The 26,333-nt window shown below is 48.7% G+C and overlaps 1 protein-coding gene across 4 annotated transcripts in view; it reads right to left on the reverse strand.

Annotated features, from left to right (window-relative positions):
* Positions 1 to 26,333, reverse strand: part of RPTOR (regulatory associated protein of MTOR complex 1) — a 157,234-nt gene that overhangs the window by 11,749 nt on the left and 119,152 nt on the right. For 2 of the 4 annotated variants that reach the window (XM_074889554.1, XM_074889552.1), the window contains 8 exons: positions 25,038 to 25,141; positions 23,869 to 24,052; positions 21,939 to 22,049; positions 14,092 to 14,197; positions 11,642 to 11,756; positions 11,117 to 11,241; positions 9,788 to 9,892; positions 5,721 to 5,768 (listed from right to left, as the gene is read on the reverse strand). In XM_074889554.1, coding sequence (XP_074745655.1) covers positions 5,721 to 5,768; positions 9,788 to 9,892; positions 11,117 to 11,241; positions 11,642 to 11,756; positions 14,092 to 14,197; positions 21,939 to 22,049; positions 23,869 to 24,052; positions 25,038 to 25,141 — 898 coding nt within the window. The remainder of the gene's footprint in view (positions 1 to 5,720; positions 5,769 to 9,787; positions 9,893 to 11,116; positions 11,242 to 11,641; positions 11,757 to 14,091; positions 14,198 to 21,938; positions 22,050 to 23,868; positions 24,053 to 25,037; positions 25,142 to 26,333) is intronic. The other 2 variants (XM_074889555.1, XM_074889553.1) reach the window with 1 other exon arrangement.

The following is a 26,333-nucleotide window of genomic DNA, read 5'->3' on the forward strand; positions in this document are numbered from 1 at the left end:
GGGAAATCGCTGGCAATGAAAGCCCTGATTCGGCAGGGGAAACCTCCGAGGAACAGTCCTTGTACATTTAATTAGAAGGGACTTCTTCGTACCTGTGTGCTGCCTCCACAGTACAGAAACGTTTTGCTTAAAGCAGAGAGCTGTACACCAATTATCTTCTACTTTTTATACTGCAAAGGCTGACCAACCCCAAATCTACAGGTTTTCCATGGAGACTCTTATTCATACGTGAAAAACACAAACAAAAAAACCCCAAGAGCGCTACACGAGGGAACCAGAGAAAAACCTCCAGTTTTTGTGTGTGTTTTCACCTCCTTGGGCAGGGCCCTCCCTTCAGCAGAGGCAGAAGCAGCATCCTGACCTCGCAGAGCTGCAGTTCACCCTCTCGTCTGTGCCAAACTGAGACTCTGGTGCTGACAAGTATTTTATAACCACAGGCAGCCCGAGTCAGAAAGCACTCTGCAATGCATCAGGGCTGCAGGCTCCTGCTCCGAGCCCTTTGCGGTCGCCTTCAGTGGGATTCCCCTATTTCCACTCCACAACTTGCTTGTCCATAAGGTAAAAAAGTAAATTTGTCTCAATTTACTGCTAGGAATTAGCCCCAGCAGGAAATTTAAACCTACTCCAACATGGTCTTTGTCACCAAAGGGCCATAAGTACTTTTTACCAGACCAAACGCCTTTAGAGGGCACAAAGATAAAAACAGGCATTCCATAAACACCAAGTTTTCCTTAAAGATGATGAAATGACCCTGTTCTGTACAGATCCAGATAAAACATTTTGCCCATCTCCCCTTCCCAAGCATCGCATCCAAGCCGTTTCCTGCTCTTGCTGCACCCCGCCGAGGAGATTACTGACGCTCATTGACAGTCCGTCATCTTAGCGCAGGAAACTCGGGGCTCTCAGCAAAGCCGAGAGCTTGTATCTTTATCTTGCGAGTCAAACTGATTGTTACTTCAGATTGCCTGGCAGCTCCTGGTGGCTAGAGATCCGAGGCAAACAGGCAGGCAGTGATTTAGATGATAAACATCGCTGAAGTGTTTTCATTTGTCATCTTGTTCATGGCCCATGTGACAAGATCAACCTGGCAGGCGGCGACAGACACCGCCATTGCCATCGCTGATGGAGTTAAGTGGGCAACGTGCTCGTCGGCAGTTTTAAAGATCCCAATTTTCCAGTTACATTCCCCAGTTTGAAGACAATGTTTTTCTTCAGTCTGATCAGTAGCAAGTTCCCAGCCCGCTGCGGTTGCGGGTGTCTTTGCTGTGGAGGGGGATAGAGACGGTGACTTCGATGACTGACATTTTTGGTGCTTATCTCGGTGTATCTGTCAGGGATTTAAGCACTGAGGATATTCAGTGATGCCATCTAGAAGGCTGGGGAAAGTTTCACCGAGAGAAGCAGCTCCAGAGGGGGTTTCACTTTATGTAAAACGGCACAGGGATCTCCCTGAGAGAGAACCAGATAGAAAGGACAAGGGTTCACCCCGGAGCAGGGGCTGACAGAGAGCCCACGGGTGGAAAGGACGGAGGGAGGTGACAGTGGGGTCTGACGCGGCTCCTGCTCTTCCAAGCAGCCAGTGCAGCTCCTGCCTTTTTTATAGAACTGAAACAGTCCATATAAATGAAAATCTCTGCTCTCTGGAAGAGGGAGTGCAGCATTTTGATCATCCCCTAACAAGGGATCTTCCCTTTCTTTCATTGGCTGCCTTATTCTCTCAAGAAAATATGAAATGTGCTTTTTGCTGGTGCTGATGCAGAGCGCTGGGGGTGGCTGAGGTGGTCTCCGAGCAGAGGGTGCTCCCACCACACCACCCAACGCAGGCATCAGAAATAACGGGATACCTGCGTGGAAGCCGCAGCCGAGGAGGACTCCCGGCACCTTCCCGCCGGGGTCTGCAGCCCGGGAGGGTGGCGGGTCCTGGCTGCAGAGGTCGTGCCCGAGTCGAGCACCAGCCCCGGGCCAGGGGGCTCCATCCTGCTGCAGCCCAGGAGATGCCCTGACAAAGAAGGAGGAGAAGGGAAGGGGGAAAGGGGACCCTAGGATGCCACTGGAAATGCTAAACCAGAATTCAAGTGTGTCTGAAAAGAAGAAAAGCCTTTGTACATAAATTTAAGTCATTCGCAAGCGTGTAACAGGGAAGGAAAGCTTCCTCTGACTGTGAAATGTTAAATTCAAAGATGACACTCACAGCATGAAATGGGACATAAATAGCTGAACTATTTCTACGTACAAGCAAACGTTTTCATGGTGGGAATGATACAGTATTGACTCATGTTTATATGTTAAATTCCTACTATTTTGGGATGAGAAGCAAACGTGGGACTTAATACTAATTATCATTTCCTTTCTAATTAACAGAGGTCCTTCTCCAGGATGTTACAACTGAGAGTGCAGTTCACCTGCTGGGTTTTGGCTCGCACATTTGGCATCCAAGACGCTTCTCAGGCTCATCCTGGCAAAAAGGTAACGACCTCGGCAAACCCAAACGCTCCCAGCTGCTGGCCGGAGCCACGCAGGCAGGTTCCGCGTTACCTGCCCCCGTTTCCAAGCTGCCACCTCCTTACAGAAACGGCGTAAATGGGCAACGCTGTGACACCAGTGCAGACGCCTGAGGAAGGCCCCGGCGACGCTGGGGTGCTCTCGGAAGCTGATGAACTGCAGAAACAGGCATCCTAGCAATACACTTCTTTTAATGCGTCATCAGTTGAGATCACAGTTTTCCCGTAAAGGAATGTTATGCTCTCAGATAGTGAGCAACAAATCTTCCACAGCTCAGGAAAAGAAATTTTTAAAGGTTTGTGGTTTTCTTCTGGTGGGTTTTTTGGTTGTTTTTTTGATTTGTTGGTTTTTTGGTTGGGTTTTTTTTGAGTCTTTTAACACAAGTACTTGCATTTCTGTATGATGCCTGTTTATATACAAGCTGTTCTTGAAGCTGTAACTTTCTATGGCTGTTCCCTTAGGATTCCCCTGGAGCAACAGATATTTCCCTGGATGGGATAGTTCCTTGTAAAAATTTCAGTAAATAACACTGGTGTTGAAAGCAGCTGCATTCTGAGTGTTTGCACTTATTTTTAATGTCACTGGAACGTGACCAACCTGTGCTTGGCATTTCAATGAAATCAGGAATACCTACATAGAGAACACAATATAAAAGCATCTCGGATTCTGACTGATGATCTTTTAATCATGGGCCCTCCTGGTTGAGCAATGAGGCACATCACTGTTTTAATTTCCAGGAAGCAGTGGGAGGGTTGTATGACCTCACTCATTAATTTCTACAACATCTTTTCAAAAAGTGTCACTCTTCGGATGCCAAGGACTATGCGCAGCACAGGAAAAGAGTAGCTGTGATGCTGGGAATCCAATTAAAAGAACACAAACCCCTGGAGCTGCAATTTCTCCAATTATTTTATTGTCATAAAAAAATCTCACCAGAAATAGGGTGCTTTTCCCAAACTTTTTATTCCTAAAGGACAAGATACCAACCCCTGGAGAGATGCGGGAAGACTCACTCTACTTTTCTCTCTCCCTCTTGTTCTCCAGTATAAGCTCTGTTTGAGTTTGATCTGCTCCTTTTGCAGGTTAGAGCCTTCCCTCTGCCAAGGCTCCTCTCCGCGGCAGGCTGCCCCACGCAGCTCCCTGTGAAACTTCCCTTCCAGTGAGCTGCTAACTTTTATTTCTAAGAACACGCCGATGCTGCCTCTCCACCCTCTCCCCATCTGGATTGCTGACTGCCTGCCAGAAGAGTCAGCAGGATTCGGAGCAGAGCCTCCAGAGGGCAAGGTCCTGTTTTTCTGCAGAGCAGGTATTTGACGTCTTTCACTTTGTTTCGAAGTCTCGAGAGAGCAGGAAGGAAACAAGGAACTGGCAAGTCTGTGCTTATTTTTTCTTGCTTGGCATCAGTACAAATTTTCTGGGGTAAACCAGATTATGGCTGTTTACATCTCAGCACCGACAACCCCCACGAGGCAGCGACAGAGAGAGGTGAGCACAGGTCAGATGGATATTCTCTTGTTAACACGGTCTCCTTTTTCGTGTCACATTCAGTTACGCCGACGGGGGGCAACGCTGCGGTGTGCTGAGACACCCCAGAAGAGCTCTGAGGGAGCAGGAGGCGAAGCAGCCTGGGCAGAGGGTCACACTCGCACGTCTCGAGGCTCCTGCTAGCTCACCTGCCTTCACGGTGCTGAACGTGCCGGCTGCGGCTGCTCGGGCCTCACAGGAACATCAGCGATTCCTGGGCTGACTTGCACAGTGGCCTGATACGACCTGGACCATTAAGCCATTGGTATTTCTCTAATTTTTAATCACTGATCTGCAATACAGCAGTGCCCGGTGATTCCTGCCTAAAACCAGCACTGAGCGATGTGAGAATGAAGAGATACTCCCTTATCTTTCTGCAAAAATTCCTCACAGAAGCCTAGGCAATGAGAACAGATTTCCTGTGCTTTAGCAACAAAACTGGTGTATTTTATCTAAATATTGCCGATGGATTTTGCCATCAAGCAAATAGCTAATCTCATACATTTTTAAGACTTCTTCAATGGGAGAGAAGGAATCACCTTGCTGCATTTTTCACTAGGAGAACACCTGGCCAGAAAACGCTGGTGAATGCTTTTTATTGATTCCCACTTATCTGTGTGCCCGGGACAGAGGGCGATCGCTTGGCACCTGCAGTATCGATCCGGCGAGGGAGTGGCTGGTATTTCCCTAAACTGTCCAGATTTACTGAGTGGGGAATTCCCTCCAGCCAAGTCTCACTAATTTTAGCCTTTCTGTCTGCCAGTGGATTCCTGAGTGAAATGCAGAGCCAGGCACTAACGGCAACACATCGGCTTTGCTAATTCCTGTCCCGGTGCTCTGTCTCTGAACAGTAAGAGAGAGATTTGCAAAGACCCCAAGCTCAAGAGCTCTGAATCCCACACCGCTTCAATCATCTTCAGCCTATTAATTATTACAGACACATTTAGCTCTTATCAGTCAGCAAACATTCATAATTGATGAATAACCCAAGAAGACTGCGTCAACGCTAACATCCACGGACACGCACGCACACAGAGATGCCCTGACACACGAGCCATCTGCTTCCCCCACAGCCCTCGGCAGCAGAGGAGGGGACCAGGCTCCAGAGCAACGCAGACACGGCACGGTCCTGGCTTCTACAGATGGAGGCTGGGAGTTCATTTACCTTCCTTCCACGTGAAAGAAGAGAATTTGTAAAATTTATTAGGTATATCCTTGCCAAAAGTCCACTATTCTAAGCCTCCTGGGAAAGATTCATCAGCTTCTCATTTTCTCATGATCTTTATAGTAAAAGTGTATTACAAATAAACCCCAGTAAAATCCACATTAGCTTAACGGTGGTTCACGTTCGGAGCCTGTCGTGGAAAAGGGAGCCTCGTACATCCCACCCACCCCTCCTCTCACTGCAGAGAGCTCGGGGAGGGCGACACCAAGACGCCCTTTTCCCAGCGGTTGGCTCTGCTTCCCCCAGAGGGCATGGCCGCCCTCCTGCACTGCCCACGGCTGGGACGGACACAGGCACGGGGCAAGGAACGGGAGAGGTAGAAGAAGCAAAGCTTTCCGGGAACCACAAGGACTCACCAGTCACTCAAACAATGCCAAAAAACCAACCAACCAGTCAACCAACCCGGAGGCAGACGAGGAGCTCCTTCCCACCCCAGCTGATCGTAGGTAACAGGAAAGAAAGCACTCACCTCCCTGTTTACTTCTGTCAAGATAGATTGAAACCCTTCGGGCCAGACCTGTGAGAAGACAGGGATTAAGGGGTTGACGCTAAGGGTAAGTTGGTCAGCCAGAGCAAAAATAAAATCTTAAAAAAGGATTAGAAAAAGCAACTCAAATTAAAGGAAAGAACATAGAAGAGAAGCAGAAGCACCAAGAGCAGCACATGCCTCCATCCAGAGAGCAGGCACTAGTTCAATCACAGCATTCCCTGGGAAGCCATCAACGGTGGCGCTTGTCATGTGTGAAGTGAGTATTCTGGCTGGCTGACAACAGCACAGATTTGACATTTCTTCTTGAACAAGGAGACTATCCTTCGCATGATCTGGTCCCTGTTCTGAAGTAAAACGCATCAGGAAGTGACAGACGGAAATCCGAGTAACTCGTGGCATCTGTACAAATCAAACCAAGCACAGAACACGAGGTGTCTGCCCTGGCAGGTCCAGGCTCCCCGCAGCCAGTGCCGCCGTACCGGGGCTCCTCTGCCCCCCGCCGCAGGGAACAGACAGCTCACCAGCGTGCAGGGAGTGCAAACCACTTACGGGTGCTGCATTTAAACAACTCTTAAACGGGAAGTTAGCCTCAGACACAGACTAGTTTCTAGCCACTGTAAACCCCCCGGCAGTAAGAGAGCACGGCAGCAAACGGGGAAATCAGAGGCACCGTGGGGCAATCCTGGAAAATCTCGCCCAGGGAAGCCGCAGGTGTTCAGGAAGAGACTGGGCTGAGCCCCTCAGCCTGTAGCAAGAGGCTGGTTCTCTGCTGGGCTGGAGGAGGGACAAGGCAGACATCTGCAGAGAGCACACCAGGAGCTGGGGAGGGAACAGCGGAGCAGACAGCACTTGGTCACTGGGAAGCAGCTGCTTACACTTCCATATTTTTCCAAATTCCAGAACTGTACTGCTTTCAGGGGCAAAGCCATTCTGACCAGGGGATCGTGGCCCGTTTCCCTTTGTCACAAAGACACAATACAAAACACAGCAGTTTTGTTCAGAGGCACGAGCACGGCCGCTCGGACTCAGAGCGGCTCCGAACCGAGCAGACCCCAGGCGGTGGGTGTCTGTGCTGCTCCGCGAGCCCACACAACCCGCAGCCTTCAAACACCTCTTCTACAGAAACTGCCAGAATTCCCAAAGCCTCCTGCTGCGAAATCACAGCTTCAGAGCACATCAGGTTTATGCTCTTCCTGTGCTGCTCGACAGAAAATGCTCCGGTTTTCCTCCATCTTTTGAAACACCAGGCTATTAACAACAGGCGTTTTGCCTTTTTCTGAGCCCCTTCCATCTCTCATGCTGGAGATTCCCAGTCACTGCCTTATGCTACAGCACCTGGTCCCAGTGCTGCTTTCAACACCCTGATTTCGACTGAGAGAGACTTTCTTGGTGCATCCTGACTGCAGATCTAAAGAAGATCAAAAAATCTTATACAGAAAAAAGAGGGTGCCCACACAGTAGTTTGCCAGTGTTTGAACTGACTCACCTACCCTGAGCCTCAAATCAACTATTAAGTGCAATGAACCGAGGCCAAGTTTAACACAGTAACTTGGCTGTATCAGCTCATTTCTCCTACCTCGGGCTGCACAGCAGCACCAAGTCCTTTATGGAGTGTAAAAGTTTAAGTTCTGGGCCTCACTCTGGTCTGCTGCCCCCTCTCAGGCAGCCCCTGAGCGTGTTATTGTTGACCTCCCATTACTCAGACAACCCAGGGATGCTTTTCAAGCTTCCAAACAGTGTGTTGAGGTATTGCACATCCCTCTCCTTTTGTAAGTGGGAAAACTGCCTGGAAAAGTCAGTATTCTGGTAGCTGTCAAGATGACTATTAAGTTCAGAGATGAGTATGACACCAGGGAAAAGTGTGGGAGAGGACAGAAGGAAATCAATAGTAGGAGCAAACAAACTCCAGTAAAACTCCTGAGCTCTGCAGCTTCAAAGATGCACCTTCAGTTTTATGAGCCAGTGCTGGACCACAACTATGGTCTTGGCAGCAAAAGGCAACTGTTCCAGAGAGTCTCATTTCCAAGGGGACTCGATCCACATAGCTCTTTTGAAGTGACTACATTTATTTCTCCACAAAGAAATCTGTCCTTCTTGTCTTCTGAACCTAGTTCTACTGCTTCAAAGGTGAAAGGCAAAGAAAACAGGACCCAGAGTTCTTAAAACCATAAGGGAAAGAAAAGGGCAAAACCCCACAATCTTAAAGAGAACAGACTTCAAAGTTTCAACACTGCTGTTTTGGCAAGCGTAACCGCTCAGCTCTTACAGCTAAATCAGCTCCTGCCTCAGCCCTTCACCTATTTTGCAATGTCAAACACTGATGCTCACAATCCTTTCTGCTGCATTAAAGGCCTGTAGAGAGCGAGGCATGGTCAGCACTTGTTGTGCCTTGTGAAGGGGCACGTAGGAAGTCAGGCAGGAAAATGGAATTCGCCTCAAGTTCAGTCACAGCCTCCCTGAACACGACTGACGATGCAGCAAGAGGCCGATGACCAGAGCAGCCTGGGGCAACTCCCAGTTGCTTGGGTGAGCCCGTTACCAGCACCAAGGAAGCCAGGTCCTGAGCCCAGGGATGGTCAACGTTCACCACCACCCTTCAGGAAAGCTGCTGTTGGCAAGGGAGAAATACAGATCGAGCAAGTGACGCTGCAAAGGGCAACTTGAACGACTACTGGACACTTTTCTCTCTGCCTAAGGAGATCCAGCCCTTCCACCACTCGGTGTGTTACCACTGTTTTCCTCCTGCTTTTACTGACATCTCTGAAAGAGCAGGTTTCGACCGTGGCAATTTTCACAGTAGGCTGCAAACTTCCAGCAGCTTATAATCAGTTTTGTGCACATACCGCAGCGAGGCACAGAGCCTGAAGTTACCTCGAATACAGTTCCTCTTTCATGTAACACCAGAAATGAACCATGAGGTGTTAAGGAAAACATAACAGATATGAGCTCAACAAGGCAGCACTAGGAAAATCCAATGAATAGCTAAAAGAGCTGTGTCAGGCTCCTGTGATGAACCACATAAGCTCAGAAATGAGAACTGTCAGATTTTAAGGTCAGGATGAATGATGATGGTCATCTCATCTGACCTCCTGCATAGCACAAGTCAGGGAGCCTCACCCAGCAACTCCTGCATCAATCCCACAAGGGCTGATTGAACCACGGCACATTCAGAAAAACCTTGATTAAAAATATTCAAGTGGCAGCGAATCCCCATTAGAGCACTAGTACTTCACCAGGCCTTGGAAGGATGAAATGTCCACCTTCTTTAATGTCCTAAAACAGACTTCAGGGTTACTCAAACTGGTCTTCTGGCTTCATCCTGTGCATGGCAGGATGCCAGTGCTCCTTTTTGCATCTTTTCCTATCCAATATTTCTAACGCTCAAAGCAGGTCAATGTCTAACTGTGCTGCCCTTCTGCACGCATCAGATTTAGATCGCATATTCTCTTGCCACCTCCTGACCCACAATAAACAGTGAAGAATAAGTGCCAAAATTTGAGCTGAGGCTAAAGGAGGTCACAGGTGCAACATGCAAAGCTGTGCAAAGGCTGAGCAGCCCGTGAGAAGGAAAGAGGCAATATGGGAGCTCCCATCCCACCCGAAGGGGCAGAACAACCTCCTGCCACGGCGAGCAGGGAGCGGGGCAGTGCCCGGGTCCACCGTTGTTCTACAGTTCTCTCCTTAGGAACAGAGCGAAGAGGAAGGCTCGGGCAAGCCAGCTGCTGTGAAGCCTGGGAAGGACAAGGACTTTGTACCCTGCTGCTCCCCAGCAGGAGGCTGCTCCGGTTGTTCTGCAGTGTGTGTGTGTGTGTGTGAGGTTGCTGCGTTGGGCTTTCGGTTTTGTTGGTTTGTTTTGTGAGACCTGGAAAATTAATTCCTCACCAAGGCCTGGCAAAAGGCCATTCCAGAAGGCAGAGACTGTTGAACAAGGATGTCACCGATGGCTGAAGTTGAGAAACCCACTTTACTCTCCCCATCCCTAGAAAAAAAATCCTACCATCACCAATTATTTTTACCCCCCCCAACAAAACTTAGCGGGAACCGACCTCGTGTGGTTGGCAGCATGTCCGACAGCCCCTGCCAGGCAGTCACCATCTCTGGGTTCTTTTCCAGGTCTGCAAAGTTCTTCCACACTCTGATGGCACCATCGTCTTGGGGGGCACAGAAAAAGAGAACACGATGCAACATCACTGCGTGCAACTCTCATAATTACTTGTGCACAACAAAAGAAGAGAAGAGAAGCGGAACTGTAGTCATACAAAGTCCAAAACTGAGAGTGTCACTTGAACTTAATTCCTCTCTAATCTTACATCCATAAAACCTAAAGCATTGTTCTACTGGGAACTGTTCTGGAAGAGCTTTTCTCCTTCCCTCGAGTAACACCTGACATCGGATGTCGCTCCATTTCTTTGACCCATTCGTTTTCTCTAGGAGTCATCTCTCTCCTCCTTGCTATTGGCGCCAAGAGTCACAAAAGTACTCTGCTAAATACAAAATACAACCCCACAGAAGCAGCTGAATCAAAGCCCAGCCCATCAGCAGCAAATCTTTCAAGAACCCATGTATTTTTTCAATTTGTTCCCCTTCTGTGAAACTTTTGTGCTGAGAATCAATAAATTGAAAGGAAAATGTTCTGAAGGCCCTCTCGGCTCCTCTTCCACCTCTTAATTATATCCAACCTGTACATTTCAGCAAAGTTTGAAAAGCTATTGACAACACTTAGACTGACAGGTTTAGAATGGTTCCTCAGGAGAGAAGCAGATCTTACTCACAGCTTTACAGAGCAGTGAATGGGAAAGAGCTCTTCATGATCCCTGACGTGACGCTGGGTGAGATATACAGACTAGAGAGAAAGTCACAACTATCTGAGAAGTTTAGTGCTTAAAATAAGCCCTGCCTGCTCTAGACTTAAAGCAGCACAAGACACAGAATTTGATTTCTTATGGTTGCAGCATGATTTCCTTTTCAGCTCTGGACAGCAGCTTTTAACCAACTAAAATGATGTTGCCCGAGGTACTGAGTAGGCGGAGGTTACCATGAATTTGCAGGGATAGGTAAAGACTCGGAATGATGTAACAAATAAAGCTGTGATTGGAAATGGTTTCAGCAAGCATTTGACTTGTTAGCCATTTGACAATCTTTGCAGCACCTACTTAAGCAGTGAAGAGATTTCAGTACTGCCAGAAACGGCTTTCAGGTTTGATCCTGGAAATGTCTGCTGAGCTCAGACCAGGCAGGCAAGACACAGGCAAAGGGAGGGTCAGCTTGGGCCAACTCATAGAGGGGAGAGCAGGAGGCCTGGAACAGCTCCATGGCCTGGAATTCCGTAAAAGCCCCCAATCCTGCCCTCATAAATGAGAAAATATGTTGTTTACCTGTGGCAGTCAGCAGCAAGGAGCAGTCCTGTCCATTCAGGTACTCCATTGCCGTGATCCTGGTGTATCGAGGGTTCCCGTTGTGGAAATAGTCCAGCTTTTCCCCTTTCTCCCAGTCCCAGAAACTTGGGGAAGAAAAAATATCAGGTCAGTTGTTGGTTCTCTGTGCAAGCTGTAAAGAGATCTACTCGTTACAGCACAACTAGAAATTAAACGTGTTGGATACCAATTCAATTTGTTTTTCTCCTTTGGCATTCAGCATTATTTTATTAATAATGTACGTCAAAAAGGAACAGGATAAAAGCCCAGTTGTAAGTAGCTACTGTAAATCTGTCAGGATCCCCTTGCTCTAACCCAGCACCTCCCGGGGAAAAGGCCCCAGTGCAACGCTCACAACCGTGGCACTGAGCTCTGGGGGGAGTCTGCCCCGTCCCCCCGCCCCGAGAGAGGAGAAGGCAGCCATGGGGGGACCTGTCCCCCGATAACCCACCCACAGCTGCTTCACAGACCCGCAGAAACTCCTACCAGATGCTGTCTTTGTCGGCCACGGCGATGCAGGGCGTGAACGGGTGGAACTTCACCACGGAGGGGACACCCGGGTTCCGGTTGAGGAAGATCTGATCATCCAGCCGGGAAATGCCTGCGGGGGACAGGAGGCAGCCGCGGCTCAGGGTCTGGGAACATCCCGCCCGAGGGACGAGGTCCAGACCCCCCCAGCTGCCCAGGGCCACGTGTCGCCGCCCTCCTCCTCCTCCCCCCCAGTTCTCACCAGCAGACCCCCCACCACTTCCCTCCTTCAAGGACCTTCTCAGACCCCAGTTATCTGACAGCCCCGACTCCTCCAGCCTCATTGTCTCGTGTCCGAAGGTACAAAGTAAAAATTGCAGTGACAAATCAGGGGGCCCTTTGCTTTGGTAACCGAAGAGAAGGCAGCAAGCAAGCCCAACCAAGCCCAGAGAAACACCAGTGCGTGTTGACAGAAAAATCAGCATCGTTTTTTCGAAATAAAAAACCGATGAGAACGCTTTTTTCCAACTTAAAATACAGTATTTCATTTTAACTTGTGGATTATTTATTCAACCTTCCATTTCGGTTCTTTTTAGGTTAATTTGCAAATGAAAAATGTATTTTCCATAGAGACATTAAAATGATGGTTAAAGACCTTGCCCATCTCTTCTTCAGAACAGTTTGCTATTCACAAACGGTTTTGGTACCCCTGACACTGCAATTTTTTGGCACAGCATGAATTCATCACACAAAACCGTAAGCCCAGGAGACATTTACTCTGTTCTAGTTTGTTTTAGAATGCATCCATGTAATCTAATTTTCATTAAAATATTGTAAGTCTATTTTAATTCTTTTTAATATTTCACATTTTCATTTTTTTTTAATGAATACTGGCAGTTTAGTCGCTCAGGTCAAGCAACCAGATATGAACATTGTCTAGAAAAAGATTTAACTTCTTCAGGCAAGCATGAAAAATTCCCCTCTTTGTATTCAAAAATATCTCCCAAGCCATACCCTGGGCTCCAGTTTCATTTCTATATTACTCTGGTTTATGATATTCTGCGGTTTCATGACATTAAGCTAGCCGTTGTACTGACTCGAGCCCAGCAAACCTCCAGACAACGAGGTATGCGCAGGAGGCTGAGCCTTGGGCAGTTCTTCATTCAGCACATTATTATTTCCAACTCCGCGTGCCTCAGCGAGTGTCCCAGGAGAGGAGCAGCCCCCACCCGCAGGCTCTGCCCCCGGGGATGCTGCTGGGGGGATGCCATGAGAGGAGCTCCCAGAAACGCCACCCCCAGCTTCTGCTGCTCAAGGCACACAGGCAGGAATAATTTAAGTATGCAAATTCCTGAGGAAACTTCATTGGGTTCCACTATATTGGAATAAATTCCTGTGCTAAAAGAGTTCTAGCCCAACCGCTGCCTCGTAGAGGCATAAAGAGTCGTAAATAAAAGCAATATCGGCTTTCTGGAGAGTCACACTAATGAAACGTGAACCTGAGGCACGTTGGAGGGAAACGTGTAAGCAGCACATAAAGCCGTGCATGCAAGTATTAATAATATAATGGAATATAAGCAGTAAGCAATCATTTAGAGTTCAGCAGAGCTGGGAATGTGAAAGGACATGGCTGAGGTGTCTCCGAGCTTGCGAGGGCACATCCAGCAGCTGGGCAGGGCTGGTTTGCCAGGACTGGCTGTCCAAACGGTGCCTGACACGTCAAACACTGCCTGAGACTTCTTAGCCAGGCTGCAGCTCTGAGGTTTATCCTGCAATACTCTGCCTTCTACCCCTTTAGAACCAACCTACAGTATCTACCCGAACTTTACGGGACGGGGAGGAAAAGCCCAAACGGTAAATCAATAGCATCTGTTAGAGGCCTGGGAGTTATCGATTTCATGCCGACTGCTCCGGCTCTTGCGGAGGCGCCGGCTGTGACCGGGTGTGCGGCTGAAGAGCTCAGCTGCCGCCCGTCAGCCAACACCTGCATTGAAAATTGGATGCTCTGTCAGCTCTCGTAAGGAGGGAAGCCTGCCTTCACGGCAACGCTCGCTCCTCCTTCAGAGAAGTCACGACTCTTCGGCTCCTGCGCTGGACTCGGCAGCTGAGCCAGCCTGGCGCGACGCTCCGGCTGAGCGCTCCCCCGGGACCCACCGCGGCGTTTTCTAACACGGCGCCCTAGTTCAGTTTTCAAAGGGGAAGGCAGACACTTGACATCCCAAGTGGTCGCTCCCCGGGTCTGGTGACCAACACCAGCAGCTGAGAGTGACAAGGTGAGCGACTGTTGGCAAAACACCCTACAGCAGCGTCGCCTCGCCGGCACACGGAGAGCACGGGCACCTTTCCAGTTTGAGGGTCAGTGTGGGGTCGTCGCTAATGGGGGTTTTACAGGTCAGCGGCCTGAGTAAGCGCAGTGCTCGGAGCTCGAGGAAGCTGCCTGCAGCGTGGGCAAGAGGGAAATCACTCACCCTTCTGGATGATCTTCTGGGCTTGCTTCCTGACACGAGCGTTGCGCAGAAACCGCCACTCTCTCTCCTTGCGAATCTGGCTCTCCAGGTCATGCTCTTCTGGGATCTTTCAGTGTATCAGCATATTCACAACACAAAAAAACAGTAACCATCAAACCTCCAGGAATTACCTCTGTAACACACACTCACACATGCATGTCAGACTAAGCCATAAATTCTCTAGGGTCTCCAGCTTCGGGCAGTAACCAGAGGAGCTCATGGGACCTTATGCTATTAAATACTTGAGCATCTTTCTGATCTAAATCTTCCCCATCATTCGTAATCTCTTCCCCTCTCCTTTTGCTGTCCTATTATTTTAAGTCACAGGCATTTGTCCAAAGTGAATGACAGGGGGTCTCTGAAGAGCCACATACATTCAAATCGCCCGTCGCTGTATCACACACGACGGGTCAGTAGGGAACCTCCTTCTACTGTACACAAGTCACCATAACTCCTTTTCTCCCTAAACACTGCAAGCCCGATTTCAGTGCGATACAGATTACTCTGCTTAACACTTTTCAGCTGAAAAGCATCACGTAGCAATCAGATTAAAGAGAGAACACAGCTTTGATACAGGCAGAAGGCTGAGAAAACATTAAAATCTTTCTTTCGCCGTTAATAGATGACTGCAGGCCAAAAAAGGCATTACTTTACTTTCAAATCCCTGAGATGCTCGAGTTCCCAACATCACATTTACAGAAACAGCAGCTGTTTCAGTTTCCCACACCAGAACTGGCTGTAAGAAAATGGTGCCCCTGTGTCATCTTGGTTTGATTACACCCAAACTTCCACCTGAAATTGGAGAGAGGCCCTGGAGCAGTATACAGCCACTCCGATCCATTTTATTGTATTTACTCACACCTCACAGCTCCAGGCTCTGGCCTACTCCATGGCTTTCCTGCAAACTCCATCCCCCCAGCCAGGTGGCCAGCGGGGGATTCTGCTCCTGCGCTACCGGCAGCTCCTGCCAGGGACTTGAGAGGTCAAGGTGCTGCTCCCCAGGGCTGGCAGAGACCCCGGGTGTTCCGCCCTCGGTCAAAGGACAGGATCAGAAGGAATAAACTCCTACCATCTCATCCCCCAAACCACTGCAGGAGTTATGTATGGATGTGTCTTAGTTCATGCTTAAAAAATTACCCAAGACTAGTGACACCACTGGATCAATTAAGGGCTGAGCTGCCAGACTCTAATCCAGCTTCTCCTGACGACGGCTGCTCCAGAAGGAGAACTCTTGTAGAAGAGAGACATAAAAGACAAAGTCCTTTCACTCCTTCCCCATTCCCCACAAATGCACACTTTTTTTTTCCTGAATAAGAAAGTACTTAAATCATCTGTCACTATTATATAGACCATCTTCAAAATGCACTATGCTTTGGAAAACAGCTATTACTGAGCTGAATTTCTGCCTCTTTAAAATAAATAACAAGAAACCCACCCTCTACCTTTCTTCCTGACCAAAAAAAAAAAAAAAAAAAAAGCACTACTATTTAAATTTTTCAAGAATACATCATCTATTAGAAAGGCAATGACAAATGACCAATAATGTAAAGCAATAAACAAATCTAAGATAAAATACATCAGAGAGCAGGGAAATTACACCTACACCTTAATGAAAATCTAGCTTCTCTGGAAATAAATTAAAGCAAGACCTAAAAGGCCAGGGGAAGGGAAGGGAATGAGCAGAATGGTAAATTCTCCTACAGGCACCCAGCGGCTTTCACAGTTTAGGACTAAGAAATACGCAGTTATGCGGTTGAGCAAAGCACTCTTCATTCGAGCAGATAAAGAATATCAGATTAAAGGAGCTGCTGGGCTTTTCAGGTCTGAAGAAAAATAACTTAACTCTTCCAAGGAGGCTGAGCAGGCAGTTGTTTTTATCATCTGGTATCAGTAAGATTCCTCCTGCAACGAGATCTCTCAGGGTACGGTCCCCAGACGCTACAGCATCAGTAGCTCGCATATGGCAAGACAAGCCTCAGACATGGCTGGAAGCACGCTCAGCGCCAGGGACTGGAGGATGAAATCCTCTGGCGAGAGGCAGGGAGCGTGCAGGCTCCCAGTCACCAGGAACAGCGAGGGAAGAAGCACAGACGCAGGCCAGGAGGCTCCCACCGAGCTCAGCAAACACCCCTCCATCCACACGACCCAGGGGCTGCCCGAACTCCCAGCTTCTGCTTGGCCGCTACTGAACAGCGGCAAAGGGCTTTTGGGGGCAGAAATGGTCTTTCCATTCAAAGCCCCACCTGCCCAGTGTGTCCTGTGTGCCACCTGCAAGCGGAGGAGCAGATGGCAAAAGGGACTGAGCAAGAAACCAAGACAGAAGCGTGGCCAGCACCACCCACAGCTTGTCACTGATGGGCTGACAGATCTCTGGGGACATTCTGGCAGGCTGGCTTGTGAGAAACCTCCAATACTGCTTGCTAAGTCAGAACTGTGTGTCTTGATTGCTTTGGAGACAATAAACTGCCAAATGTCCAACCATCAAAGGTCCAACCACTATCAACCCAAAGCCCACACACCTGAGATCCGCTCAGAAATGCAAGCGAAGGCCTGTGTGATGCACGTCGTGAGACTGCAAGATTCTGTGGTAAAAAGAGTACAACTCCTCCTCCCCAGAAACACCAAAGCATTTATTTTTTTTGAATATGCACGTACAGATCCTTTCAAAACCGTGTGTGAGAACGCACTTGTTGCGTGGTACCGCCGACCCCTCCGTGGACATCCCCGAGGGCTGCAGCGTGCCGGCCGCGCTCTGCGCCGGGAGCTCACGGAGAGGGGGCGGCCGCAGCGCGCTCTCCCCAGGCGCAGGAGGATGCAGGGGCTCGTCTCTCCCCTCTTGTGCTGGTTCCTGCACCTCCTCCTTTGCAGGCTGCCTGCAGGCAGGGCCCAGCTCCGCCCCGTGAGTATTCACACACGTACTGTACATCCTTTCTCCTCACTGAAACCTCATCTTCTTTTGGCAGTGTCTGGAGCACAGTTACTGTCCTTCCAACTGTAGCATCTTCCTGCATCTCCGAGCCCTGCATTCATCCACAGGTCCTTAAAAAAGGAATTAAAATGGTTATTATCATTTCCTTAGATAGGAAATAAAGGCATCTTTACGGTCTACTATTTAAGGCTTTCCTCTGCTGTCTGGGCAGAACTGACAATGACAAAATCTTTCTGTATCTCGTTAGCTGTGGCCTCTGATTGCTTTGGCCATCTGGAGACAATGCTTGTGCTGGGTGAGTAACGGTGACCTGAGCTATGCCAGGTCAGGGGATCCCCCACAGAAACCTACCCAGCCTCTGGTACCGCACACAGCTCCTGCACATACCCCGAATGCCAGCGCAGGGCAGCAGTCAGAGCTGACTCAGTATCAGGAGAACATTGGGGAGAGATTATTTCACTACCTCAGATCCCCAGCACGGTACTGAGATCCAGCGTAGGTGAGTGAGGCATCAACTGATGAGGGGAGAGAAGGGCCCTGTCTGGATTTTCCTGCATGGAATCCTATTTAATCACTTGTTTTTTGTGTCAGTTCCCATGTTTGCATCCACACTGCTGGTGTGCTGCTTGACTGTGACAAACCTGGAAGCTGGAGGCCATCCCAGCAAAGCCCTTCCTCCCCCAGAACAGCAAAGAAATGAGGGTGTCTTTACCTGGCCTGGTTCCACTTCTGGTGCCTGGGCATCTCCCTGCAGCTCCCGGACTTCACGTTTGCTCTCGGGCGGCCTCTGCCTCCGCAGTCAGCCTCTTGCCACCTTTGTCTTCCCCTTTGTCCTCTGAAGATGTGAACAAAGGGGAGTCCCAGCTGCTCGCCCATGGGATCACTGGTTGTGGAGGGGTTATTTCCACCTATCCCTGCACGATGCAATCAGTCCCTTGCAGTAAGAGAACACTAAGGGCATATGTTAAAGTCTTGGCTTCGGTACCGTTGACTCAAACAACCGCAGTCTCTGTGCCAAAGGCTCTGCAGACAGGGGATGTCATCACCTTGGAACTGGTAAGGGAGGTTCCTGCAAAGATGCTTCCGCCAGGATCTGTGTGTGTCCAAAAGCTTCCCCCAGGCCCAGCTGGGATCACAGCTGAAAATGCCCAAAATATACTCGCTGAGCTCTAGATACTTACTTCAGGTGGCTCCACTTCAGATGCAGACTCTGGGGCTCACCAGTCCCACTGTTATCATTAAGCTGATTGATGCTGGTTGGAATTTGGTGAACAGGCAAGTTAAAAAGAGAAGTAACAGGGCCTGAGCCTGCATAGAAAGAAACCTGGCACGATTCTGTGGGAGGGCCACAGAGCTTTCAGAGAAGAAAACGGCAAGAATAATGCAGAAAAATCCCCGTGGGTCCTTTTAAAGTGTTATCAGAGAGTAAACGTACAATACTCTTAATGAAATAAACTCTGTTGAACTCAACTTATCCTTAAAAAGTGTTGCAAGTAACTGTAATCTAGCAGAGATGCTCTAAGCTAGTTTAGTTAAGCGTGACACAGGCCATTAGTGTACTTCTGCTGAACAGGCAAGGTTTGACCAGCCGAGCCCTCAGTCCGTCACTGAGCGAGCAGGAGGAGTCGGAGCACGCAGGCAAAACGCAGCCCTTTGCCCCCACGCCCACCCGCCGGCAGGGCAGAGCTCTACGGCTGCTCTTGTCAGGAGGGAGCAACAATCTAAGAAAATATGAACCCCACAGAACACGTCATGAGGGAGCTTCTGGTGACAAACAAGCACGGGAGCACGTCAGGATGCGTGTGCAGCAGAGAGCTGTGACCTCCAGCCCAGCTGCTGCTGGCTGGGAAAACAGAAATTATTATTCAAAAGAAGGAACTATTTAAGCTCATCATTCATGTCTGTCTCCCTCCCAGCCAGCTCCCATTTAAGCCTCAGAAAGTCATTTCAGTAAGCAAGGGCCCGGTTTTGGCTGCTGCTCCCGGCGGTGCACGAGCGTCACGGGCAGTGCTGCCCGGGGAGGATCAGCCACGCCACCTGCTCCCACCAGCTCCGAGCTTCCACTCGCACAGAAGCCAGTTACGATCCTGAAAGCTCCCACCAAGCAGCGTCATTTGAAAACCAACGAAATTTTTCTCCTTTAGCACTTTGTCTCTCCCTCTCGACACGGCAGCGAGCGTTTGGAGGGGAGCAGGGGAGGTTCAGCAGACGGCTCCAGTAGTAAATCCAGCTCTTCCCCAGTTAACGTTACTGCAGCAATCGCACGGAGGCTCATTTCTCCACCGGGACTTTGAACAACGGCCAAGCACGGTGCTGAAGTTAAGGCAGGGATTTATCAGGAAGGATTTCTTATGTAATTCTCACCTTCCAGGATCCTCACCAGCTCCTGCCTGCGTGATCTGCCAGTCCTGGCAATGACAGATGCTGCTCCCGCTCCCCTTGACTCAGGGCTTCCTGACAGCTGGCACGAGGCTTTCCTGGGCCTCTCGGGCCAAGACCGCCCGTGGTTCACAGAACAGCCTTTTGCCACGAGAGTTTTCAGGATGAGGGTAGGTATCTTGTTTTTCCTGGCACACCGAGAATTCACAATGCAGTATTTTCTTTCTCCGTTTATTTGATTAGATAATCAATAAATCAAATTCGGTATGATGGCTTGAAACCGAGCCAGTGATTTACACTGGAAATTAATCCCTCAATCTTTCCAGTGAAAGCATTCTCGGAGCAAGGTCTATGAAGCAAAACTAAATTCATAAATTAAATATGACTAAGATGCACTCACAGTCATTTTATGTTTATTCATTACAGGAATAGTTGTCTTGTCTTTCCCTGTTTACGATGGTAGGCAGCATCTCCAATGAAGTGTCGGAATTAAACATCAATGTCATCTTTTTCCACCAGTACTCAGTAGACTTTACTTTTTGCCTTTTTCATGAGGCTGAAGTTCCCAAAAGACAACAGCCACCAGCCAGGGCTGTTTGTTCTTTGTTCCTGCAGGAACAGCAGTTCTGGGAAAGGAGCACTCTGCAGCAGCTCAGCCACCACAGGATGGCCAGTCCTGCTGATTACACAAGCAGCAATCAAGGAACACCAAAGAAAGTTCTCGTAGAAGGATTTCTTCTTGCACACCATGTTACATCTAATTCCCTGTTAGGACTGGATAACACACACGTTTTTCTGCAGAAACCCTCTACTTGGCCTTTTAAAGCTGCTTTACAGAAGCAATGGGGAAATCAATTCTCTTCCTTGTTTTATTAGAAAACAAGATTTTGTTTTGCTTAAACTTTTACCTAAAACATTGCTACTGAGGACAGTCTGTGCTCAGGAAACTCAACCCCAGTCAGTATTTCCAAACAAAAACACTTAGGAAACTATTACAAGAACCATCGCTGCCACACACGCTGCTACGCCAGTAAAAGCTGAAGAGACAGACCATGGGGGTGTGGGGAAGCCCTAAATTTCCATGAGTCCCCTTTCCTGGCTTCTGTAAATTAGTACAGAAATGCTCCACATCGTTTATTGCCTCCCCTAATTCTCTCTATTTTAGCACACGAAGTAGTAAACCCATACACACACACAGAGCGCTGATCCTGCCTTTGACTGGCTGTCTACACTGATTTATTTTATTAATAAAGACACCCCTCTTCACTGAGAAGAGCTTTCCTTAAAAAGCAGACAAATGTTTTTAATAAGAACTAAGAGATGGAGCAACATCCCCCTCCTCCTCCCCTCTTGTACTCTCTTCTGGACTTGAATCAAGACACCAAAACTCATCCTGATGAGAAAAAACCTTGGTTTAAAGCTTGACCAAGCAAACCAAGCCCCACAGGCCAGCTGTATGTCCTAATGAATTATTCTGCTAATGATATCACAAGAAAGTTAATTTCACTAGAGCTGAGGAAGTGTCAGGCAATCGCTTTACCATCTAGTCTCTCCTCCTGGTGATTCTCTAAAGAAATCAAAGCTACACAGACACTGGCTGCCATGTGACTCCTTTGCTTCACCTCATCACCAAACAATTCAACACGTCTAAAGAGTGGAAGGAGCGGTGACGGATGGCTCAGAGGCAATTCCTGGATGAGACAGCACATCAAATGTACTATTTCTTCATTATTAAGATTTAAATATCAGTGGTTGGATACAAACATCCATTGTGGAGCTGCTCAGGTAATGGTATTAATACCAACTGTGCATTATTATTCATGGAAATTGCAATACCTCCAAGAAATTAAGCTGAAAGTTCTGTTACAGTTTGTGCTGCTTCACTCCCCGGGTACCTGGAGGCTTGCCTTATCGTGTTGGCTTGTAATAAGGCAAGATTTACTGCTTGTTTTGATTTCATACTTAAAATTGAAACCTGATCTTTGGCTAAAAGATTCTGGGAATTTAACAGTTTCTCTTTCCAGTCACTGATGATCTTTGCCCATCTCTCAAGAGCTCTGTTTTGCTTTTTTCCCTGGGCCAAGGCTTCAGCATCTCTCTCATTTCACTTAAAGCCAACTTAGTTACCAGAACACGCTTCTAAAAAGATCTCAGTGGAGATCGGTCATTACCACCCTCATTCTTTGCCATAATAGAACTTTTTCTTTTTTAATCTTTAAAAAACAACGATGCTTCCAAAGTTTCCCCCAGGCAGTCATGTGGATGTCCAGCCACTATCACCTTCTCAAGTTAAAGGCGTCTCTACCGGGCACCCGTAAGCAGAGCACAGCTCTGAAGTCACACTCAAGTACAAAGTCCTTTCCTTTCCCTCGCCAGACTGAAGGAAAAGGAAGGGAAAAAGAGGAGGGGAAGCCACTAGCCTGCGCTCAGGACACCAGCACTTCTCAGTAGCTGCAGTGCCGTGATGCAGAAAGCACGCACAGAGATAATGAAGTATTACCTTCATGACTGGCTGAGCAAAATACTTGGCGCTCCAGTCACAAAACCCCGTCTGCACCGTGGCCGAAATGAAACTTTTGTGTCCCACGGTATCATCGGCATCGTCAGTGGTCTGTCCAGAAAGAGAACAGGATGTTAACCCACGTCCCTCCCATTCACGCAGGCAAGATGCACACATAGTAATACCCAGCCTTCAACACATCACCGGGCAGAAAAAAGCTCAAACACGTTGCCAAGGATATGACATTTTTGACATCTAGCTTTAAGATCCCTGTCATTACATTAACTCTTTGGAAATGCGACAATTCCCTCATCTGCACAGCACAAGACATAATCAGGCTACCGTATGAATCAGGGCTGAAGCATGAGCGCATCATCAAAATCAAGTCCCAGGATGAGTTTTCTCACGGTCTCCCAAGCATCTGGCATGAGAAACAGTGGAGCAGTGAAGATGATTCAAGATAAAGCACAGCCAGACACAGCTCCAGATCAAGGGCATATATGGATTGAATATCTGTTACGAAGCACAAGACATCCGAAAAGAAAATGGAAAAACTACTCCATTCACTCAGGTTTCAGGCATTTTTTCAGAAATACGATCCAGGCTAGTGCTGCCATCCCCACGAGAAGCGAAGCTGTTCCTGCTAAGACTTCAACATTTCTTCCTTGTAATCACACAGAAGAACTGACTCTCCACCTCCAGAAGCTTCTGTGAGATCCCTCACTAAAGGCAGAAACGCCGATGGAAGGGAAGAGCAGTCACTTCTCAGTAGTCAGGACACGGAAAGTGTGCTGCCCACTTGGCCCGTGGGCTGCGAGGCACAGGCCTCGGCTTCCGACGGGAGAGTCCTTCCCTTTTACAGTGCTGGGAGGAGAAAAGGAGGGTCAGGGCCCCCCCTCCACCCCGCTCTGTGCATTACTACAGAGCCTCCTCTCAGCCACAGAGCCCGCACCACAAAAATCCCAGAAATGCGCAGAAGTAGAGGGAGAGGTAGACACAAAACTATTGCAGATGGCTGAATCCTGCAGGACACTGACCACTGGTAAGTGACAGTCTCTATCTCCAAGTGATGGCCACAAGCAAGTCCCAGCCTGCTCGGGCTCCACCATCTTCATCCCAGGTGACTTATCTGAAGTCATCTGAAGGTGACATTCAGAATCCTTTGTGCATACTAAAATCTGACTAATTGCTCTACTTGGCACCACATCAGCCCTTCATGCTTCTGCAAATGGAAGAACGCCCAGGCCCTATGACTGTCTTTACAGAATGCTAAAACGTCGCTGGCTCGCCCGTGCGCCGGGAAGAGGAGACCCGGCCGCTCCTGCCAGAGGCCCTCGCAGCTCTGAGCGGAGCCGCTCTCCCCCAGCAGCGGGGCCTGTAACGAGCTTCGCTCCTCCCAGTAACAGTCTGGACTCGCATCCTCCCTTTGTGGAGAGTGGAGAGGGGCCGCCCAGCGTGGGCTGGGCACGGGCTGCTGGAATGAAGGTGGATATTCCACTGCAAAAGCACCGACCAGACTCTCAAGAGGAATGCCACTTTGTATGTCAAACGAAGAAGAATCTCCCCTTCTTCCTCCTCAGTCGCTGCTTTGCTGAGGTTGGAGAAGAAGCATCTGAGGGTCACAGATCTGGCTCTGCATTATCACTCATGCAGACAAATGTTTATGAAAGACGAAGCAATCAACTCTGATTAAACACTTCTTAGTAGCAGAAGTGAATAATGCCCTATCAAAAGCTATAAAACAAAATTTATCCTGATGGAAAAAAAAATTAATCAGTTTTTATTTTACTGGTTAGAGGAAGCCAGTCTGGAGTTAAGAGCAGCTCGAAGCAAACAAGAGGTATGTAGAAATAAACCCCAAAGAACAGAACGTGTAACAAACCCCGGTGAAGTGGGGAAGCACTCAGATCTGAAGGGAAAGTCTCTTCACCTGTTCTGGCCCTTTGTCGAACATTTTTCTTGTCCTGGGGAACTGGTGGGAGTGGGGAGTGTACTGAACGCCCATGTTGCCGACGTTGGCGGGTCTCACAGACGTGATGTCCCGACTGACCGGCTGTTTGGTCACATCGTTCGTCAGGCTGGAGCTGCTTGTGCTGGTGGTTGGAGGTGACCCTCTAAAGACCAAAAAAGAGGGAAAGGATTTAGGTATCACTGGACACGAGACTCCCGCATGTGAATTACGTCACTTTTACTTGGTTTCTTTAAGGTTTATACCTCAGTGCTGTGCTTCCTCCACAAAAACAGAAGAACGCAATCCCCCCAATCCCCTCCAACAGACATACAAACCCCAAAACAAGAGTGAACCTTGACCGTGCCAACTCCAGAGTGAGGATAAAAAAAATTAACATTTTGGGAAGCTGCAGGTCCAACAGTCACAGGTCACGATGTGTGACCTAAGGCACATCGACTCACCCTGGATTTCCACGGGGAGACTGGAAGTCCTGTCAGCCCACAGAAAAGCATTTTAATTTACATGTAAACTGAGATTTTTGCACCTTATTGCACAGTTATATTATACTATAGAAAACACTAAAAAACCACCACTGTGCGGTTCTGGCCCCTCCATTCCAACTTCACATCTTACTGGTGCTCATTGATTACGGGACCACCAGATCTAAAGTGTGGTGTTTTCTCTTGGAGAGCAGGTTTTGGGAAATAATAAAATTTTCAAATCCTCGCTTTGCCCATACCATTATCACCATTTCCTTGCAGTTTAAGGCATTGTTTGTTGATCACCAGATAACCCTGGCTTTTATCAGCTGAAAGGGTAGAAAATACACATCAGACTTCAATGGGAAATTTGGATAGCACAGAGCTCAGGCCAGAGTACATCAGTAAAATCAGCAACATAAGCTCTTCCTTTCAATTCAGCTTTAGATAATTAGTGTGGCTTGTTACTCTTTGTCCTAAAAAGGATAAAAGGAAGAAACTCCCCACCTTTTCCCAGAGCTTTTGTTTCTGAACACCTTACCAGCTCTAAAACAAGAAGGTACTGAGACCTCGGCGTGTTCTCTCTCTGGTGCAGTTAACCGGGACGGCGGCTCGAGTGGGACCCCCGAACCCCACCGCAAAGTGCCAGAGGGCAACGCTGGCGCTTACCCGACTTGGTGGATGTGCATGCCCTTGTTGGTGGGGCTGGCGGGGGCAGACTGAGTCAGCGAGGAGGTGTCAAGGATGCGCTGGGGGCGAGCATTTACTGTTGCCTAGAGAAAAAACACAGCGGAGTCCTGAACAGCCAAGACTGCAAAACACCAGCCGCAGTTGTTTATTATCTAACACAATTGCACACCTGGGGTTAAATGAAGTTAAGCTCTCTATCGCTGTGTGGGGGTGTTTAAAAATGTATATGAAAAAAAGCCCCTGTGCAGTTCCCAACACATAAGATGATTTTACTACCTTTTTAGTCAGAAAACACTTACCAGAGAGTACCCTTCTGTTACTTACAGGGAAATGGCTCTGACTAACACATAAGCCTTTTCCCTAAACCAGTTGCAGCCCACGACCCGCACCGGCACTTCGCAGCAAGCTGCCAGTGGGCAGGCAGAGAGCCCTGGGCTTCCCCTTCAGCAACCAGGCTTCCCCTCCCGCCTCGCGCCAGAGGGCTGCAGTTCTCACCACCACAAGAACTCAAGCACGCGTGACCCTGATTTGAGTCAGAACTCTCCTCGTGAATCTGGCAGCTGCCTGCAACCGCCTCCTGTTGCGGCTCCCCCTCCCCTAACGAGGGCTGAGCTCTTCCAGAGTTGGTTACAGGATGCCCTTTCCAGCAGCACCACGTCCACTCTCACGGGGAAGGCAGAGGATTTACAGAGTTGGGTTGCTCCGAGCTCTACAAAGCAGCCAGTCCTCCTGCAAAACCGCACCCTGACACTCAGCCACCAGCTACAAGAGACCTGTTTCTGAAAAAGCCTGAGGAATTATTGTCCTTTCTCCTGGGGAAGGCCTCAAAAAAAAAAAGAAAAAGAAGTGCACAGACAGCTACCTCACTGTCTCGCACTCCTCCAGGCTGAGCACGCTGCTCACACCGTGCAAACAAGCCTCCCCTTTAGGAAGGGAGAAGCCTTCCATTGCTTACAGACTCCTTTCCTCCTCTTCCACAGCACCCCACCTTCTGTGAGGTGTTTGAAATTTCTCCCATAATGAAATATATTTTAAAGGAAGCCCCAGACTGGCATGAAAAAACCTGGAGGGACAAAAACGGCCATCCCACAGGCAAGATGACTTCCACCATCTCTCTGAACACTAAGAAAATCCACATCTCGCAGCACAAGAGCTGAGCAGGGTCTCGGGTGATGACACTAGGGCTGGTACCCAGCTGAAACCGAGCTGAGCAAGGTAAGACCAGCAGCTACTGAAACACAGAGCGCTCAAAATCAAGAGCTGTGCGCGTGGTCT

Source organism: Strix uralensis, chromosome 19 (genome assembly GCF_047716275.1).
Source record: "Strix uralensis isolate ZFMK-TIS-50842 chromosome 19, bStrUra1, whole genome shotgun sequence".
Lineage (NCBI taxonomy): Eukaryota > Metazoa > Chordata > Aves > Strigiformes > Strigidae > Strix > Strix uralensis.